This window comes from Procambarus clarkii, chromosome 34 (genome assembly GCF_040958095.1).
Source record: "Procambarus clarkii isolate CNS0578487 chromosome 34, FALCON_Pclarkii_2.0, whole genome shotgun sequence".
Classification (NCBI taxonomy): domain Eukaryota; kingdom Metazoa; phylum Arthropoda; class Malacostraca; order Decapoda; family Cambaridae; genus Procambarus; species Procambarus clarkii.
Window position 1 is genome coordinate 7,653,111 of NC_091183.1, and position 19,253 is coordinate 7,672,363.

Genomic DNA, 19,253 nt, shown 5'->3' on the forward strand with positions numbered 1-19,253 from the left:
TGTTTAATCTTTGTCACCTGATCGTAGAATTCTATCAAGCCTGATGTGTGTGTGTGTGTGTGTGTATCACGAAAATAAACACGTGATTAAAAATGTGACAATGTCAGACCACGGAAGAAAAATGAAACAGGAATTTCCTTAAGTACTTTCATATATATATATGTGTCGTACGGATATATATATGTCGTACCTAGTAGCCAGAACGCACTTCTCTGCCTACTATGCAAGGGCCGATTTGCCTAATAAGCCAAGTTTTCCTGAATTAATATATTTTCTCTATTTTTTTTCTTATGAAAGGATAAAGCTACCCATTTCATTATGTATGAGGTCAATTTTTATTATTGGAGTTAAAATTAACGTAGATATATGACCGAACCTAACCAACCCTACCTAACCTAACCTAATCTATCTTTATAGGTTAGGTTAGGCTAGGTAGCCGAAAAAGTTAGGTTAGGTTAGGTTAGGTAGGTTAGGTAGCCGAAAAACAATTAATTCATGAAAACTTGGCTTATTAGGCAAATCGGGCCTTGCATAATAGTAGGCTGAGAAGTGCGTTCTGGCTACTAGGTACGACATATATATATATATATATATATATATATATATATATATATATATATATATATATATATATATATATATATATATATATATATATATGTATTAATAATATATATATATATATATATATATATATATATATATATATATATATATATATATATATATATATATATATATATATATATATATATGTATTAATAATATATATATATATATATATATATATATATATATATAAATATTAGAATATTTTGGTAGCAGTCTTTCCTGTAGACATATATTATTAAATATGACCGAATAAGTAAGATTAATAATTCTAACACGAATTTTCTCAATCTTTCGTACATTTCTTTTCACTGTTGGTGGTAATTCAAAAATCATGATTTTTGAATTACCACCAACAGTGAAAAGAAATGTACGAAAGATTGAGAAAATTCGTGTTAGAATTATTAATCTTACTTTTTCGGTCATATTTAATAATATATATATATATATATATATATATATATATATATATATATATATATATATATATATATATATATATATATATATATATATATATATATATATATATATATATATATATATATATATATATATATAACAATATCAGACCACGGAGGAAAATGAAACAGGAATTTCCTTTAGTACTTTCGTATATTAATACATCTTCAGAAGGAAATCCTTCTGAAGATGTATTAATATACGAAAGTACTTAAGGAAATTCCTGTTTCATTTTTCTTCCGTGGTCTGACATTGTCACATTTTTAATCACGTGTTTATTTTCGTGATACACACACACACACACACACACACACACACACACACACACACACACACACTCTCTCTCTCTCACACTCTCTCTCTCTCTCTCTCTCTCTCTCTCTCTCTCTCTCTCTCTCTCTCTCTCTCTCTCTCTCTCTCTCTCTCTCTCTCTCTCTCTCTCTCTCTCTCTCTCTCTCTCTCTCTCTCTCTCTCTCTCTCTCTCTCTCTCTCTCTCTCTCTCTCTCTCTCTCTCTCTCTCTCTCTCTCCCTCTATCGGGCAAAACATGGATGGGACACGAACTCGGGCTGGCACACGCAGGATGTCAATCGCGGCTGGAACAATTTCAGAGGAAGGGGTGGAACAGGAAGCCGGGATGAAGGGAGTATTCCAGCAAATGTGGGAGGAATTCAGTGAAGAACTGAGGTCAATGAGGGAGACAGTTGCCAACCTGCAAGTTGAACTAAGGGCAGCAAAGGAGGAGATAAGAAGCCTGAAGGAGACTTCTCCACAATACCAGACACAAACCGTGCCTCAGGGAGACAGGAATGCTACTGTGGAGGGGACCTCCACACCTCAGCTCTCATTTGCTGAAATACTTAAAACGAGCCCTGAAGCTAGGTCTGCCGTTAAGGAAGTTGCCATGGAAGTGGCTTCCTCTCAGGAAGCGGCTAGATGTACCAGCCGGCTGATAGAGAGAAATAGAGCAGTAGTAGTAGCAGGCATTAAGGAGCAAACAGGGACCAGACCAAAGGAGCGGAGAGACAAGGACAAAAACATGATTAAAGAGATCCTTAAAGAGGTAAGGATGGAGGGAGCTGAGCGAAATGTTGAAAAGGTTTTCAGGCTTGGAAAGTACAACAAGGACAGAGACCGAATGATAAAGGTGGTTTTCATGAGCGAAATCGCGAAAGAGGAATTATTAGAAAGGAAGTGCTGTCTAGCAAGTGGAGAGAAGTTCAAAAGAGTATTCTTGCAGAGGGATATGACAAGGGAAGAGAGAATGCAAGCAGCAGACGCGAGGAAGGAGCGCAGGGAGAGAGAAAGGAATCAGGGAGCCACACCCCAGATCCCTACAATCCCAGAGGGAAACGGGGAACCCTCCTCAAACAGTGCATTAGCCACAGGGAGTGCGGCACCACCCCCTCATTCCACCCAAGAGACACCCTACCTGCCCCAACCCCTGTCAGCCCCCCACTAAGTACCCACCTAAGGCACCCCTCTCCTCCCACTCACCCCCCTCCTCCCACTCACCCCCCTCCTCCCACTCCCCCCTCCCCCCAGGACCTCCCTTCTCCCCCATCCCCCAAGCCCTCCCTTCTCCCACATGCCCTTCCGTCCCTCCCACCCACAAGCCCTCCATTCTCCCCCATCCCCCTAAGCTCCCCACTCTCCCCCACCCCACCTAAGCCTTCCCCTCTCCACCACTCCCCAAAACCCTCCCCTCTTCCTCAACCACCTCAGCCTTCCCTTTCCCCCCACGCCCCCCAAGCCCTCCCCACTTTATTGCCCCCCCAAACCCCCCTTTCTCCCCCATCCCCCCACCCCCCTCAACCCTCCCCCTCTCACCCACCCCCCCAACCCTCCCCCCCTCACCAACTCCCCCTACCCTCCCCCTCCCCCCCTCACCCACTCCCCCTACCCTCCCCCTCCCCCCCTCACCCACTCCCCCTACCCTCCCCCTCCCCCCTACCCCCCCAAGCCCTTCCTCCTCCACCAGTCTCCCCATACCAGATCCTCCCAGCACCCGCTCACCCCAGACCCCACAGGTCCTCCCCAGAGGAGAAGCAGAAGAGAGTTAGTTTCAGGGCAATGTACTCGAACATAGATGGGATCACAAGCAAGGCAAGTGAACTAAGGGAAAGAGCACAAGAAGTGAACCCAGATGTAATTGGACTCACTGAAACAAAACTCTCTGGAATCATAACGAATGCCGTGTTTCCCCAGGAGTACACAATAATAAGGAAAGAGAGGGAAGGTAGGGGAGGAGGAGGAGTGGCCCTACTCATGAGAAAGGAATGGAGTTTTAAGGAGATGGCTATCCCGGGCTGTGAGGGTTTCAGAGACTACATAGCAGGCACCATGACAATGGGAGGACCAAGGATAGTAGTAGCAGTAATATATAATCCTCCACCAAATGACAAAAGACCCTGTCAAGAGTACGAAAGCAACAACATGGCAGTTAACACTATAATTGAGAGGGCAGCCTCTTCTGCCTGTAGAAATAGATCCCACCTGCTCATCATGGGGGACTTCAATCACGGCAGGATTGATTGGGAGAACAAGGAACCGCATGGAGGTGAGGATACGTGGAGAGCCAAACTACTGGAGGTGGCGACTAGAAACTTCTTAACCCAGCATGTCAGTGAACCCACAAGGATGAGAGGAAACGACGAACCAGCGAGACTCGACCTGGTTTTCACCCTGAACGACTCTGACATAAGAGAAATCAGTTTTGAGGACCCAGTAGGAATGAGCGACCACAGTGTATTGGTGTTTGAGTACCTGATTGAAGAAGGGTTATTGAACTCGAGAAGGGATACCGAAACCAAAAGGTTAGCATACCGAAAGGGAAACTATGAGGAGATAAGAAAATGCCTAGCAGATATAGCATGGGAAACAGAGCTCAGGGAAAAGACGGCCCAAGATATGATGGAATACATTACGCAAAAATGCAAGGATGCAGCAAACAAGTTTGTCCCAGTTCAAAAGGAAAACAGTGAAATGAAGATGAGAAACCCATGGTTTAATCAGAGATGTAGGCTAGCTAAGCAGCAAAGTAAAAGGGCATGGAGAAACTATAGGAATAACAGGACACTGGAGAGCAGAGAAAGATACCAGAATGCCAGGAATGAATATGTTAGGATGAGAAGAGAGGCAGAAAGACAATACGAAAATGACATCGCAAGCAAGGCAAAGACTCAGCCTAAATTGCTGCATAGCCACATCAGGAGAAAAACAACAGTAAAGGAACAGGTTATGAAATTAAGGTTAGGGGCAGAAGGATTCACTACAAACGACAAGGAAGTGTGTGAGGAACTGAATAAGAAATTCCAGGAGGTCTTCACCTTGGAGCAAGGAGAAATCCCAGAGATAAGAGAGGGAATAGCTAACCAGGAACCACTGGAAGAGTTTGAGATTACCAGCGGGGAAGTAAGGAAGTGTTTACTAGAATTGGATGTGACAAAGGCTATAGGTCCAGATGGAATCTCCCCTTGGATACTAAAGGAAGGAGCAGAAGAACTGTGCCTCCCGCTCTCCATGGTGTATAACAAATCACTGGCAACAGGGGAACTGCCAGAAATTTGGAAAGCAGCTAACGTAGTCCCGATATACAAGAAAGAGGATAGACAGGAGGCACTGAATTACAGGCCAGTGTCCCTAACCTGCATACCATGCAAGCTGATGGAGAAGATTGTGCGAAGAAAGCTAGTGGAGCACCTGGAGCGAAAGAACTTTGTAACAGAGCACCAACATGGATTCAGGGATGGCAGGTCCTGCCTCACAGGGTTACTTGAATTCTACGACCAGGCAACAAAAATAAGGCAAGAAAGAGAAGGGTGGGCAGACCGCATATTTTTGGATTGTCAGAAAGCCTTTGATACAGTGCCACACAAGAGGCTAGTGAAAAAGCTGGAGATGCAGGCTGGAGTGAAAGGGAAGGTACTCCGTTGGATACAGGAGTACCTAAGCAACAGGAGACAATGAGTCAGTGTGAGGGGTGAGGTCTCAGATTGGCGAGACGTTACGAGTGGAGTCCCGCAGGGGTCAGTCCTTGGAATTATACTGTTTCTGATATATGTAAATGATCTCCCAGAGGGTATAGAATCGTTTCTCTCAATGTTTGCCGAAGATGAAAAAATTATGAGGAGGATTGAAACTGAGGACGATAGTAGGAGGCTACAAGATGACCTAGACAGACTGAGTGAATGGTCCAACAAATGGCTGTTGAAGTTCAACCCGAGTAAATGCAAAGTAATGAAACTAGGTGGTGGAAATAGGAGGCCAAACACAGGATACAGAATAGGAGATGAAGTACTTAATGAAACGAACAGAGAGAAAGATCTAGGAGTTGATATCACACCAAACCTGTCTCCTGAAGCCCACATAAAAAGAATAACGTCTGCGGCATATGCGAGGCTGGCTAACATCAGAACAGCGTTCAGGAACCTGTGTAAGGAATCATTCAGAATCTTGTACACCACATATGTAAGACCAATCCTGGAGTATGCGGCCCCAGCATGGAGCCCGTACCTTGTCAAGCACAAGACGAAGCTGGAAAAAGTCCAAAGGTATGCCACTAGACTAGTCCCAGAACTAAGAGGCATGAGTTACGAGGAAAGACTGCGGGAAATGCACCTTACGACACTGGAAGACAGAAGAGTAAGGGGAGACATGATCACAACTGTTACGGCCCTCTCGGGACGCAACGGGGTCCTTACTCTGATGTTGTTAGAGGAAGATATATGTATCCGTTCCCAAGCCAGTATTGGCTATCAAGGGATGAGATCCGTGACGCAAGTAACTTAAAAGGGAGTAGGGAAAGAAAGCTAAGAACTTAATATTATATAATGTCCGTCACCAATAAATAATATATAAAACGGTTACACAAAGGGGGGGGTATTAACACTACACAAGGGGATTAATCCATAATCGTGGTCTTCTGCTGAAGACGCTGGTGCCACACCACTTGGTGCTGAGTCCTTGGTGCTTTCTTCATGGCCTCACGACGTGTCCTCTGAGAATGCCGAGCCTACCCGGGCCACAGGTCAGCCAAAACGCAGGTCCACTGGGGGCACCGTCGTGGAGGCCGTCAACCACACGTCCAGCTGGTCTGCTGGCAGGTACTGAGCCACCAAGGCTGGTACGGCCACTCCACGAACGATATAAGGGGTACGCCCTAGACAGGAGTCTCGTGTGATATCACAAATCACCCTCCTGTCCTCAATACCCCAGTGGATGATCGTCTCCAACAGTCGGTCCCGGGTAAATCCTTTCACTGCCACTCCACTGGCAGGCTAACACACCACAGTGTTCTTCCGGGGGGACGACGTCACAACAGCTGCAGCAAACTTCACAGTATGGAGACTGGCTGCCTCGGGTAGACTGACTCAACCCTCAACACAGCGGTCCCAGGTCGACTCTGTAAACAGACACGTCATCAATAACCGGGTCACTAATACACCTCACTTACGGGCTCGGGCGCAAACACCTGACGTATCCAGTCCATAGATGGCGCTGTCGTCGGAGCACCACCTCACCAGAGGTCAGGAGCGGCTGTGTTGTGAGCTGCACAGGACTGGAAACTGGCCCTTGTGGCCGATATTCGCCGTCCTCATACGGTGTCGTCGTTCGTTTGGCGGGGGTTTCGGGAGCTGACCCACAGATGGCGTAGTCGTTACTGCTCCTTGCTCGGACGCTGGATCCGGGTTCGTAACAACAACCTACAAAATCCTCAGAGGAATCGACCGGGTAAACAAGGATAAACTATTCAACACTGGTGGGACGCGAACAAGGGGACACAGGTGGAAACTGAGTACTCACATGAGCCACAGAGACGTTAGAAGGAACTTTTTCAGTGTCAGAGTAGTTAACGGATGGAATGCATTAGGCAGTGATGTGGTGGAGGCTGACTCCATACACAGTTTTAAATGTAGATATGATAGAGCCCAGTAGGCTCAGGAATCTGTACACCAGTTGATTGACAGTTGAGAGGCGGGACCAAAGAGCCAAAGCTCAACCCCCGCAAGCACAAATAGGTGAGTACAAATAGGTGGGTGAGCACGCACACACACACACACACACACACACACACATATATATATATATATATATATATATATATATATATATATATATATATATATATATATATATATATATATATATATATATATATATATATAAACGGGCGGCAGGTTGTAAGCTGAAGATGGAGCAGCACAGTCCAATACGGTTATAAGATGAAGACTTAAAGGAATATTCGGGTGTTATCAGTTGGTAGCAGCATAAGAGGTTTAATTGTAATATTACTATTCTTCTATATGTATGCATGTGTGTATGTTTTTTGTGTATTAAATGTTTTATATGTTAGCTGGTTGTTGTTCTTGTCCTAGTGAGGCTTCCTGCATAGTAAACAAGGGAAAGAATCGCAGTTGTAATTTGGGGTGATAGTGGACAATAACTAAGGGAGATTTGAACGATCATCCCACAGTAAGGAGAGTGCGGGGAGTCACGGCGGCTCGAGAGCAAGTGTGTACTCATGACAACTTTTTTTTTATCTTTATTTAAAAAAATACAATATAAATTACATATACATAAGTGTTACAAGGCAATTATACATTACAATTCTTAGTGAACAAGTGTTTCAGTAGTACAGAACAAGATCTTTAAAAAAAAACTGAATGTTATATTTATTTACCTATAAACGATTTACAAAAATTGGAGAATAAATTTACATTAAAATACAGGGGAAATTATTACATTTATATATATTTTATATAATTCTCAGTAAACAAATTTTCCATATCATCACCGATCATGAGCCTTAAACCCCAAATGTTATTCCTGATCCTGCTTCGCAAGAACTTCAATATTTTGTCTACTGAGTAACCTTCCTGCCTGCCTATCCACACACAAAAAATGTAATCAGAAAGTAACATAATTATTGTATTCCTAATTTTCTTGCATTTTATGTCAATATGAAACATTAAAAACCTCATTAACTCCACTCTAATACTTGGTCCACATAAAGCTTTAAGAGTGTCTCTAATCCAGTTTACAAGAACAATTTTCTGCTTACAGAAAAAAAATATATGCATATTATTTTCAATTTCAGTACATTGGTCACACCTATTGTTGTCCTTAATGCCCAACATCAACAACCTATCATTAGTAGGAAGGGTCTCATGAATATAGCGATACAACAGCTCACGTTGTTTTGGGGCAATAAATTTAACATGAAGGTTTGCCCATATTACTTGCCAGCTAAAGAGTGGATATGCCTCCTCTACTCTAGGAACTATATTTGGTAGTATAACATCATACACTTGTTTACTGTTCATCATTAAAAAACCTTCAATATAACAAATCTGCCTGAGAACATTAATTGCACATGAATAAAAGTGCGGTGAAATAAAGGCAAGGTCAGTATACTCTGGCATATGTATCAAATAGCTAACACGTAATTTACAATAGTAATGTCCTAGTGCATTTACACTATCCCTCTGCATTATCTCCTTTCTAAAAGTAACACATAAGATTGCCAATGACTTATAGTACACATTCAGTATTCCTATTCCACCGTTTTTCTTACCTTTACATGGGGTAGTTCGTTTAATTGGTTGGTATCTACCATACCATACATATCTAAAAATAGTTTTGTCAATCTCTATAGCACTTTTCTTGTCTATGGGAAAAGCTGTGAGACAAATACCACACTTTAGACAAAATTTTGCAATTGATTATTACAGCCTTCTGAAACAGGGTCAATTTCCTATTTGACAACATATTCGTTGCAACTATTATGTTCCCACATAGTACTTGCCAATTCGTAACCAATGTTGTTTCATATGTTTTATACCAGCAAATCCCAAGAGCTTTAATAGACTCCACTACCTTGAACCATGAACCTGTCCAGTTAACCTTATTACACCAACTGCCAAGCCTCATCATACACGTTTTGTTCTTGTTAATAACAGCACCTGTCGCTCTTTCAAAGTTGTCTAACTCATTCTGAACATTGACCACCGAGTCTTCTGTCGACACAAAAATAGTTGTATCGTCTGCATAACCAACAACAGGAAGTGTCATAGCATTAGGAAGACGAGGTGGAACAATAAAGTCATTGCTTTTTATTGCCAAGTACAGTGGCTCTTGAAATATAACATACAAAATCATTGAAAGGGGACATCCCTGACGTTCAGATCGTTCAACTGAAAAAGGTTTACTTAAGACTCCATTGATACAGACGCTGCTCCGACACTGTTTATAAAGCATACGGATCCAGTCAATAAATTCTTGTGCCACTCCTACCCTATCCAATATTTCTAATACAAACTGAACATCAACACGGTCAAAGGCTTTCGACCAGTCGAGGTTTATCATGGAGGAAGGAACATTATTCTCAGACACATAATACACAACATCCCTAATTACATTATTACAATTGATTATAGATCTTCCAGGCACACCACAAAACTGTTCCTTTGATATAATTTTATCCATTGCAATCCTAAGTTTATTTGCCAACAGTTTCGATACTATTTTATAATCCTGGTTTAGTAGAGAAAGTGGCCTCCAGTTCGTTAGAATATGCAAATCACCCGTTTTAGGTATCATCTTAATAATCCCATGAAATTGTGACATGCTAAGCTTCCTATGCTGTATGCTATACTGCACCACTTGTACAAAGGCTTTACCAATGACATCCCATAGATAGAAATAAAATTCCGCCGGGAACCCATCACAGCCAGGTGATTTACCTTTCTTTAAACTCTTGACCACACCCCACACTTCCTGCTTATCTACATCTGCCAATAATGACATGTTGTCATCCTGGGTTAAAACCCGTGTACATTTTCCAAGGAAATACTCTCGCATACCTTGGTCCACGTTCACTTTTTTGTACAATTTCTCTAATTCACCTCGAACATAACATACAATCCCATCCGTATTTGTCATATCCGTCCCATCACCTGCTTTAATACTAGTCACAAGTGCTGTTCCCTTGTTATTCTTGACTTTACTTAACAAATAAGGAGAGAGTTTTTCACCATAAATCCTATCATTAATCTGGAGGCGAACATTGACTCCTTCAGATATTTCATCCCTCAATTTGTTAATTCTGTCTTTTAAAATGGTAATTTCTTCATATTTGTCTAATCCCATATTGACCTTTACATAAAGTTGTTTTAGTCTGTGTTGGAATAAGTTTAACAGACCATATTTTTCAGCAGCCTTTCGTTTGGATACTTTCACGAAGAAACTTTTGCATGCAACTTTACACATGTCCCACCACTCCAACAGACATCTGAACTTATGTTTTTGCCCAACCAGATGTTCCCACAATACTTGAAAATTATCAATTACATCTCTACTCTGCAACAGACTGCAATTGAGCTTCCATGACCCTGTCCCCACTTTAACCTGATCGTCAATAACAAGCTTCACCACAACCATACAGTGATCTGAAAAGCTCACCGGAACAGTACTGCGAGAACTAATTTTATCATCTAACGAGTGCATATATATTCTGTCAAGCCTAGAACCATAATTCTGGCGAACATATGTGTATTCATATACACCTCCGTGAATGCTATTTGCATCCTTGAGACCAATACATTTCAAAAGTGTAATTAAAGCAGGAGATACACATGCGTTCGACTGAATGCTACAATCTCTCATAGAAGTGACACAATTAAAGTCGCCACCAAAAATAACGTTAAGCGTATCATTTCTGAAAAAAATATAATAACTCGTTAGAGAACAAGTCCTCCCTCTCTTTCTTCCTGCGGGTGCCAGAGGGAGCATACACATTAAGTACAGGAATTATTGTGTCAAAAAAGGAAATCCTCGCATATAAAACATTACCATTATCATCCATTTCAGTATTAAGAACCTTGATGTGGGCTCGCTTAGCAATCAATATCATCGTACCACCTTTGAACAAGGTCGTTGGATTTATCAATATTTCAAAGAAATCAAGCAGCACATCAAGTTTCTTAACATCTTGTACATTGTGTTCTTGCACTAAAAGTACATCCAAATTATGATATTTAAACAATGATAACAGCTGCAACTGTTTATTTCTACAATTGAGCCCATTAATGTTCAAAGTAGCACAATTAAAATTAATAGGCTTCCCGAATGTAATTTTGAGAGAAACTAAGATTACTCGTTATCCATCATTATCTCACTTGACACTATCTTAGTGTCATCTTTCCCTTTTCGAAATCTAAGTTTAATATTTGCACTCGCGTCTCGATTCTGTTCATGTTCCACAAGATCCCACCATGTCTTATCACTGTTCTCTCTACCATGATCCTCACTCACCGGTTGTACTGTGTCCTCGCTACGTTTCGGTGACTCTTCGGGGCCTTGGTCACGGTAAACTTCAAAGGCAACAACCTGCTCAATTTTTTCAGAGACTTTTAATTTAGCGGCGTAGTCCTTCATACGGTCCAGATCAATACTCTGAGTAAATTTTTTACGTTTCTTCACATGACTGGTTACAGAACCAGCCTTCACACCCATAGCCTTCACACCCGCAGCCTTCACACTACCCCTACCCTGTCTATCATACCTTACTGAAGAGGGTGGAGTTGCCCTCTGCACAGACATTTCTACATCACTATCCTCCATGGTGTCATCCTCTACATCCAGTTGACAACCAATTACTTGTTCCATCATCACCTCACCAAGGTCAGCACCACCGCCAGCCTCGCAGCTCTTTGCAGCGTCAGCGCCTATGTTATGGGCGTCCACATGTACAGTGTTCAGACTTACCTCACCCTCACCAGGGTGACCAACAGCCGGTAAAGCGTCATGAGCAGTGTTGTCTGCACCCTCCTTGTCTGCATTACCTTTATCGTCCTGATCTAAGTTACCTTCACCGGCCTCATTCGCACTGGGAGTCACTCCCACAGACGTTTCACTTACAGAGTTGTGGGTTACTTCATCTACCTCACCTGGAACTACAGTATTTATAACAGTGGGTTCATTTCCTGATACACTATCCTCTATTAATGGCGGAAAGTCATGTTCATGATGTTGATCCGTTCTGATGCCTCCACCTGGCAGGCAGCAGCGATGTGACCAGTACGCCCACACTTAAAACAAGTTTGCATTTGGCCATTGTATATAAATTTAATATAATGACCTGCTACTGACATTGATGAAGGAATATTACGGTGAAGTTCCATCTTTACTGTTCGTGTTCCATTAAAACACCCTTTCCCTGGGCCATAGGTATATTTATTAAAACGAACATTGTCCACTTTCCCATATTGTTCCAGTATGTGTATAATAGTTCTATTCAACATTTCAGATGGCGCATCCCTCACAGAAACGTATGTAAACGTTTTGCTCAAATTAATCACTTGTACTGATCCTTTCCCATTAGGTAAACTTATAGTGTCATCATCATACTTCTTAAGAAACTCTGAAAACGCCACATTGTTTTCAAATTTCAACACCACTCTGTTCCCTGGCAGTGGTTGGTAACCAAATATTTCATCCTGCTTGATCTGTAACACATCGAAGATCGTGGTGGATACAAGGTCGGGATCAGCATGACAACTAAACTTGAGTCCTATGGACTCCTTCCGCTTTAGTGGAGGTGTGTAGGAGCCCCTGACGGCACATATACCACCCCCAGCGTGACGTTATCCGCCCATCCGTCAACACGCAGGCCAACAGCGACGACAAACACGTCCACCCACCAGACGCCAGTAGCAGGGCGAATCAAAACACGTCTGCTCACCATCACGTCCACGATGAGACCTCAACGGCAATATGAGCCGTACCCCTGAATAAAGGGGTACGGAAGGGTTGAACCCCTCTCGCAGAACACGACGTTTACAAGGATGATCTCTTCACTAATTGCAGTGTTGGAAATAACCAACAGTTTCATACATCTTTGTATTTTTATACAACTTGTGTATTAACCACAAGTAGTCACAAAAATCACTAATTCGTAGATTTAATCATCATCATGATTTATATTAAACATATTGCCAGATTCTTCCTAGTCAGAGTGACGACGCGAGGAACGACAGGCAGAAACAAATTCTTTCCACATTTAGTTGGATTTATAACAGAGTCCAACCGAGGTACTAGGCTTCTCCATCTGCACGTGCAGCAATTTACTTGAAACAACGCGCCGTCGGTGGATCGTGACAACCGATTACACCTCTCTAGCTTCACAGCTAAGCTGATCATGTTTCTCCGTAGTATTAACTCTGTAGTTATATTAGTGATCTCCCGAGATCAATTATACTAACCTTTGATTTACCATATACTGTACTATTTAATATTACAGTAGTATATTGAGGTGCATTTACCTCTAGTTCTTATTATACAATCACCTTTATTTACTTTCATATTTTATATACTCTGGCGAAGAACCAGCGCCGGAATAATGCTAGGGATGCATTAATCTTTTAGCATGTAACCCCCCATTTTTGTGCAGGTTAATTTGACTCCCTTTACTTAAGAAATACAGTTTCACTAAGATCCATATGACACTAGTTCTTGGTATCAGTTTAATCCATTGTCTCATTTTGTTTTCCACTTTTTCTCAAAAGTGGTGGTCCTTCACAGCTATCAAATTATTTTATTTTAATTACAAAATATTGGAGTCGGATTTTCCCACAACAAGCACTACAGTGTCCATTGCTAGTCAACTGATGGCAGCAGTAGTGTGGCTGTCGCGATCCGTCATATTTTCATTCAGGGAGTGGTTGGGGTCTCTCTTCGACGGTAAGCTAGTATCAGGTTGGTTCAAAACCAGTTTATTATAGAAAGTCCCCAACCCCCTGATACTGTCACACACTGTCTCAACTTTGGCTCACTGTCAGAGCTGTGGTTGACTGTCACACACTTACTGCTGTAGCTAACTGTCACACTCCCACAGCTTTGGCTGACTGACACAAACTGTCACAGCTTTGGCAGACTGTCACACGCACTGTCAATGTTGTAGCTGACTGTCACATATTGTCATTGCTGTAGCTGACTGTCACACACACAGTCACTGCTGTAGATGACTGTGTCACACTGTCACTGCTGTAGCTGGCTGTCACTGCTGTATCTGACTGTCACTGCTGTAGCTGATTGTGTCACAATGCCACTGATGTTGCTGGCTGTGTCACACTGTCAATTCTGTAGCTGCCACTGACACTCACACGCTGACACTGACTCCAACACGCTGACACTGACTCTCACACACTGACACACGTAGCCAGCATGTTAGGGAACCCATAAGAATGAGAGGCAATGACGAACCAGCTAGACTCGACCTGATAGTCACCTTGAATGAGTCAGAAATAAGGGATGTCAAAGTTGAAGCTCCCATTGGAATGAGTGACCACAGTGTATTGACATTTGAGTACTTGCTGGAGGAAGGGATAACCTATCCAAGGATGGGATCGGAAGGAAAAAGATTAAATTACCGAAGAGGAAAATATGACGAGATGAGGAACTTCCTAAGGGGGAATACCATGGGAAACAGAACTTAGAGACAAGACTGTACAGGACATGATGGATTATGTTACCCAAACATGCCAGGACGCTGCAGACAGGTTTATCCCCATCCAAAAGCAGAAAAACGAAAAGCAACAGAAGAATCCATGGTTCAACCAGGAATGTAAGGTAGCGAAGCAACTGAATAAAAGCACATGGAGAAAGTACAGAAATAACAGAACACCTTAGAGCAGGGAGAGATACCAGAGGGCCAGGAATGAGTACATCAGAGTGAGGAGGGAAGGAGAGAGACAGTATGAAAATGACATCGTGAGTAAATCCAAGACCCAAACAAAACTGCTCCACAGCCACATCAGGAGGAAAACGGCAGTGAAGGAACAAGTGATGGAACCGAGAAAAGGGGAGAACAGATACACAGAGTATGACAAGGAGGTGTGTGAAGAACTCAACAAGAGATTCCAGGAGGTCTTCACAATAGAACAAGGAGAAGTCCCTGCACTAAATGAGGAGGCGGCAAACGAAGCAAACTTGGAGGAATTTGACGTCACCAGTGATGAGGTCAAAAGGAATCTGTTGGAGCTGAATGGGACAAAGGCAGTTGGGCTTGACAGAATCTCACCATGGATAAAAAAAAAGAAATGTGCAGAAGCACTAAGTGTGCCACTCTCTATGGTATATAACAGGTCATTGGAAACAGGAGACCTACCGGAAAGTTGGAAGACAGCTAACGTAGTCCCAATATACAAAAAGGGTGACAGGCAAGAATCACCGAACTACAGGCCAGTTTCCCTAACATGTATAGCATGCAAGATGATAGAGAAGATCGTGAAGAAAAGGCTTGTAGAGAATCTCGAGGAAAATAGGTTTGTAACACACCACCAACATGGGTTCAGAGATGGTAAATCGTGCCTCACAGGTTTAATAGAATTCTATAACCAGACAACAAAAATTAGGCAAGAAAGAGAAGGGTAGGCAGACTGCATTTTCTTGGACTGCCAGAAAGCCTTTGACACTGTACCCCATAAAATGCTGTTAAAAAGTTGGAGCAACAGGCAGGAGTAAAAGGGAAGGTGCTCCAGTGGATAAGGGAGTATTTAAGCAAAAGGAAACAGCGAGTAACGGTGAGGATGGAGACATCAGAGTGGCGAGATGTCACCAGCGGAGTCCCACAGGGCTCAGTACTTGGACCCATCCTGTTTCTAATATTTTTAAATGATCTTCCAGAAGGTATAGACTCATTCCTCTCAATGTTTGCTGATGATGCAAAAATTATGAGAAGAATCAAGACAGATGAAAATAGACATAGACTACAGGATGACCAGGACAAACTGGAGGAATGGTCTAAAAAATGGCTGCTAAAGTTCAACTCAGGAAAGTGTAAAGTAATGAAATTAGGCGAAGGGAGCAGAAAGCTGAACACAAGGTACCACCTGGGAGGTGAAATTCTGCAAATGTCAAATAGAGAGAAAGATCTAGGGGTTGATACTATACCGAACTTGTTCCCAGAAGCCCACATCAAACGATATCATCAGCGGCATATGCTAGGTTGTCCAACATAAGAACTGCCTTTAAAATCTTGTGTAAGGAATCGTTCAGGACCCTGTATACCACTTATGTCAGACCAATCCTGGAATATGCAGCTCCAGCCTGGAGTCCACACCTAGTTAAACAAGACAAAGTTAGAGAAGACTCAGCGGTATGCCACCAGACTCGTCCCGGAACTGAGAGTTATGAGCTACGAGGAAAGGCTTAAGGAACTGAACCTCACGTCCCTGGGAAACAGAAGCGTAAGGGCAAACAATGATAACCACCTACAAAATTGACAGGGAAATTGACAGGGTGGACAAAGACAAACTATTCAGCACTGGTGGAACACGAACAAGGGGACACAGGTTGAAACTTAGTACCCAGATGAGCCACAGAAAGAATATTTTTAGTGTCAGAGTAGTTAATAAATGGAATGCATTAAGAAGTGATGTGGTGGAGGCTGACTCCATACACAGTTTCAAGTGTAGATATGATAGAGCCCAGTAGGCTCAGGAATCTGTACACCAGTTGATTGACAGTTGAGAGGCGGGACCAAAGAGACGAAGCTCAACCCCAGCAAGCACAACTAGGTGAGTACTGACTCTCACACGCTGACACTGACTCTCACACGCTGACACTGACTCTCACATCCTGACACTGACTCTCACATGCTGACACTGACTCACATGCTGTCACTGGCAATAAGAAGTTGACAGTGACTTGGTGCTGACAGTGTCACTAAGAAGCTGATAGTGACTCAGGTGCTGACAGTGGGACTAACTGACAGTGACTCAGGTGCTGACAGTGGCACTAACAGTGACTCAGGTGCTGACACTGGCACTAACAGTGACTCAGGTGCTGACACTGGCACTAACAGTGACTCAGGTGCTGACTCTGGCACTAACAGTGACTCAGGTGCTGACACTGGCACTAACAGTGACTCAGGTGCTGACTCTGGCACTAACAGTGACTCAGGTGCTGACACTGGCACTAACAGTGACTCAGGTGCTGACACTGGCACTAACAGTGACTCAGGTGCTGACTCTGGCACTAACAGTGACTCAGGTGCTGACACTGGCACTAACAGTGACTCAGGTGCTGACACTGGCACTAACAGTGACTCAGGTGCTGACACTAGCACTAACAGTGACTCATGTGCTGACTCTGGCACTAACAGTGACTCAGGTGCTGACACTGGCACTAACAGTGACTCAGGTGCTGACACTGGCACTAACAGTGACTCAGGTGCTGACTCTGGCACTAACAGTGACTCAGGTGCTGACACTGACACTAACAGTGACTCAGGTGCTGACACTGGCACTAACAGTGACTCAGGTGCTGACACTGGCACTAACAGTGACTCAGGTGTTGACTCTGGCACTAACAGTGACTCAGGTGCTGACACTGGCACTAACAGTGACTCAGGTGCTTGTTGGACATATCCAGCACCTACTTCTCATTTTTAGTACTTTCATAAATGATCTTTGTACTACCCATTATATTTTATTAACACTACTAACTAGCAGAGTAATAATTTTCATACATTTCTTACTGCGTAATAACCACGCCAATAGTTTCCTAGAATCTATGGTTAAGTTACGTCAGCGAGCCGACCGAGGAAAAACTGTTTCTCCATTTCAAAAAATTGCGTTCAATTCTCTCTTCATATTAGCATTTTTTCCTAATAATTATTAGCCGATATTATGTTTACTAGTGATCTAATGATATAGCAATATGTGCTGAGGATCACTATATGCAGTACATACTGTTATCCGTGATATACATGGAGGAAAGAATTCGCTCTTTAACTTTTTCGTTTATTTCAATTTCGTTTCATATTGTTATATAACGAAAAATTTATTAAAAATTAGCTCTTTTATAATGAAACCTTATCCTCATTATCTCGTATAGTTGAATAAATTATAGGAGTCAAATTATCCGTTCCAACACTCCGTGCTATTACACATGCGCGGGCGAGACCGGAGAAGGAGAGAGAGAGGACGGCAGCCATTATTCTGGCAGAGAAGCAGTGTCTGAAGCGTGCAAATTTTACCAGTGCGTAATTACGTCATTCTTGCAGCAGCGGATGCCAGAGTGCTGGAGCACCTTCGTTATTACTCAGACACTCGGCTCGGCAAACAAATAAGACCTTAAGTCCCTACTTATTGTTATATTTTGTGATCGCAAATAATTAACGGGGAGGATGTTTGTGGTCAGGCCGCATGGACTCTAAATATCAACAACTGAGTCTTATATCAGATTGCCTCCATATTTTCACTAAGAAATAGATGTAAGTTAATATTCGTATAAGCCAATTTTACAATCTACCCGTATTTCGGCTTGTGACTTAGTGACAAGAAGGGAGATAAGCCTCTACCTCAATCACGTGTTCTGGGACATCCTGTTTCAACAAGTTTCATTGACGCTACCGCCCACACGCTTACCACTATTTCACCACACAGCTAAGCTGTCGTTTAGTTTTGTTGATTAAGTAGAATACTAATTAACATTTATTTGTCGATTTTCAATAGAAGATCGTATGTTTCACTAACATTCTATATATTCTTTACCATTGATTATTATTGCTATGCATTGATATCTTAATATCTTATTTTTTGATACGCATTAGTATCTAATTTATTGTGCAGGTAACGCATTAGTTTCTTTGTACTATTTCAACCCCCCCTCCCTCCCAAAGAGTGTGGTGTGAGTCGGATCTATATTGAATTTTAATCAAAAGTTCACTTAATGTTTGTGTATTATTTATTAATTACCATGCATTTAGAAATGCATGTGCATTGCTGAGCCACAGCAACCTTTCCCTATCCCTCAGTCCTCCCCACCATTCCCCCCTCGTCCTCCCAACCATTCCCCACTCCCCCATCCCCTCGTTCTCCCCATTATTCTCCCCTCCCCCCCCCACCTTGTCCCCTTGTCATCCCCACCATTCTCCACTCCCCTGTCCCCCCTCGTCCTCCCAACCATCCCCCACTCCCGTCCCCTTGTCCTCACCAACATTCCCTACTCCCTCGTCCGATGTATTCCCAAATAATCTGATGTTCGATCAGAAAATTGAGAACATCAAATGATCTGATGCTGCCATCACTGAAAAATAAGAACAGTTTAAAAAACGAAATAAAAAACAATAAAAAAATAGTAAGATAAACTATACTCACGAAAGAACGGTATGGTAAAC

At 42.5% G+C, this 19,253-nt stretch overlaps 1 protein-coding gene across 1 annotated transcript; it reads left to right on the plus strand.

Moving 5' to 3' along the window:
* Positions 1–14,607: 14,607 nt before the first annotated feature.
* On the plus strand, positions 14,608–17,523 carry LOC123762173 (clumping factor B-like). The gene is made up of 3 exons (XM_069335598.1): positions 14,608–14,693; positions 15,214–15,393; positions 16,791–17,523. The coding sequence occupies exons 1-3, from the start codon at positions 14,608–14,610 to the stop codon at positions 17,521–17,523; spliced, it is 999 nt and encodes a 332-aa protein (XP_069191699.1).
* The last annotated feature ends 1,730 nt before the right edge of the window (positions 17,524–19,253 follow it).